At 35.9% G+C, this 2,243-nt stretch overlaps 1 protein-coding gene across 2 annotated transcripts in view; it reads left to right on the top strand.

Annotated features, from left to right (window-relative positions):
- The window catches only part of LOC107593741 (amyloid beta A4 protein-like), a 32,244-nt gene that overhangs the window by 8,931 nt on the left and 21,070 nt on the right, over window positions 1–2,243 (top strand). For both annotated transcript variants that reach the window (XM_016283599.1, XM_016283598.1), the window contains exon 2: window positions 279–446. In XM_016283599.1, coding sequence (XP_016139085.1) covers window positions 279–446 — 168 coding nt within the window. The remainder of the gene's footprint in view (window positions 1–278; window positions 447–2,243) is intronic.

Raw genomic sequence — 2,243 nt, 5'->3', positions numbered from 1 at the left:
TTACAAAATATCTTCATGGAACATGATCTTTACTTAATATCCTAATGATTTTTGGCATAAAAGAGAAATGTATAATTGTGACCCATACAATGTATTGTTGACTATTGCTACAAATATCCCCCAGCGACTTAACACTGCTCTTGTGCTGCAGGGACACATATATTCATAAAAAGCATAAGAACATGAATGCATTCAAACTCATTCACTTCCATAATGTGCCGTATTTCAGAGTGAAGCGAGCTTTTTAATGAAGAGCTCATGCTTGTGTTCTGTCGCAGGTGCCGTCGGACTCCGGTACCGGACTGTTTGCCGAGCCGCAGATCGCCATGTTCTGTGGGAAACCCAACATGCACATCAACGTTCAGACCGGGAAATGGGAACCCGATCCGTCCGGAAGCAAGAGCTGCATCGGGACAAAAGAGGGAATCCTGCAGTACTGCCAGGAGGTGAAGACAGCGTTCCTGTCCTTTATTTATGACTGCAATACAAAGCCAGAGATCATGTGTTAAAGATAATATGCGTCATCAGAGCCACTTTGACCCAGAAACACATCAGAGTTTATGAACTGAAGCACTTGAGATGCTCTTTGCTCATTAATGACATAATCATTCAGATATTCTGATATATATATCATATCTTGGACTAATTTATTCAAGCATTAAATAATTAACACACCAATAATAGGTGAAGACAAAATAATCAGGCATACAAAAAATAATAGATAACAAAACACACAAAAAAGTAATGTTTCTATGTTTTAATAAAGTCAAAAATTTTAATTTTTTGAAATGCAAAAGTTAGCCTTGAAACTAAATATTTACAGTATTTATTATAAATGTAAGTTTGCTTATGTGTTTTATGTTTTGTATTATATTTTCATGCATGCAAATGATGCATCAGGTTTTTATGGCTCATATAGTCTGATATAGTGAGAATATGAAGGAAAACAGCTCAGTTTTATTAATATGCAGTTTGGTTCAGATCCTGATATTTATATGATGAAATTCAGATGCTTGTAAATCAATCAATCAATGTTTTGCATTTAGTTTTGCATTGCATTTACACAAATAACTACTTCTGACTGGTCCGTCTCTGATGATTGTGCAAATGTAGTTTACAATCAATGATAAAAAAAACACTTTAAAGTAGTGCTGTCAAACGATTAATCGCGATTAATCGCATCCAAAATAAAAGTTTTTGTTTACAGTGTGTACTGTGTATATTTATTAAAATATATACTTAATGTGTGTGTATTTATATATACATAATAAATAAACACAGTACACACATATATTATGTAAACAAAAACTTTTATTTTGGATGCGATTAATCGCGATTAATCGTTTGACAGCTCTACTTTAAATTAAATATAATATTTTTGTTTGATATCGACAGCTGTTTGGGGATTTGGGGATATATTACATGTTACAAATGTTGTATTTGTAATAAGTTTTATTACATTTTTGTTCCTGAAATCCACCCTTCTGTTGGGATCCCAATCTTACTAAAACGTTCTGAACAACACAAACCGAGGTTTTAATCCTGATCATAGCCAAGATTGGATTTTGTGATCTAATCCGAATACAGAATCCTTCTTTTTTTTTTCAACAACCCATGTTCAAGATTTGATCCAATCACGTGGCCAAAATCCAATCAGATTACATTTGAACAACTGGCCCCAGATGATCAGATTCGAGACTCACTGATTTGTCTAAAAAACATGATTGATGGAGAATCAAGTAAAGCTGAGCTGCTTCAGTCTAGTAAGTGTTCATCTGGAGATATAAATACAGAGTTCTGGCATGAAACTCTAGATGGCGCAGTCCGATAGGTCTAACTCAGTCTGACCTAATGACATCATTATCACACGGCACAACTGATTGGTTCTCTCCTGTATCGGTAGCCAATGAGCTCGCTGCTCAACATTCAAATATATGGCTAGTGCTTGACATAGCTATTGCAGCTTGCTTCAGAAACCCTCCACCTTCCCCAGCTCCACCTGTATAGATCTGCTACGAGGTGATTCATGTATGCTACATGGGGGTTATTTTAGTGCTGGGCGGTATACCGGTTCATACCGAATACCGGCGTTTATTTTTGTTATGATATTAATTTTTAAAATACTGCAATACTGGTGTATGTCGCTTAAACAACGTTGGGAATGCGACACTGTTTGAAAGGGGTCCCTTTTCACTGTTGCTCTGTGGTGAGGGAACAGCTGTATGTGTTACTAAGCGTGAAAG

The sequence above is a fragment of the Sinocyclocheilus grahami genome, unplaced genomic scaffold (genome assembly GCF_001515645.1).
Source record: "Sinocyclocheilus grahami isolate Dianchi unplaced genomic scaffold, SAMN03320097.WGS_v1.1 scaffold176.1, whole genome shotgun sequence".
Lineage (NCBI taxonomy): Eukaryota > Metazoa > Chordata > Actinopteri > Cypriniformes > Cyprinidae > Sinocyclocheilus > Sinocyclocheilus grahami.
Note: the sequence above shows the minus strand (reverse complement) of the source record. Positions and strands in the feature narration are given on the sequence as shown.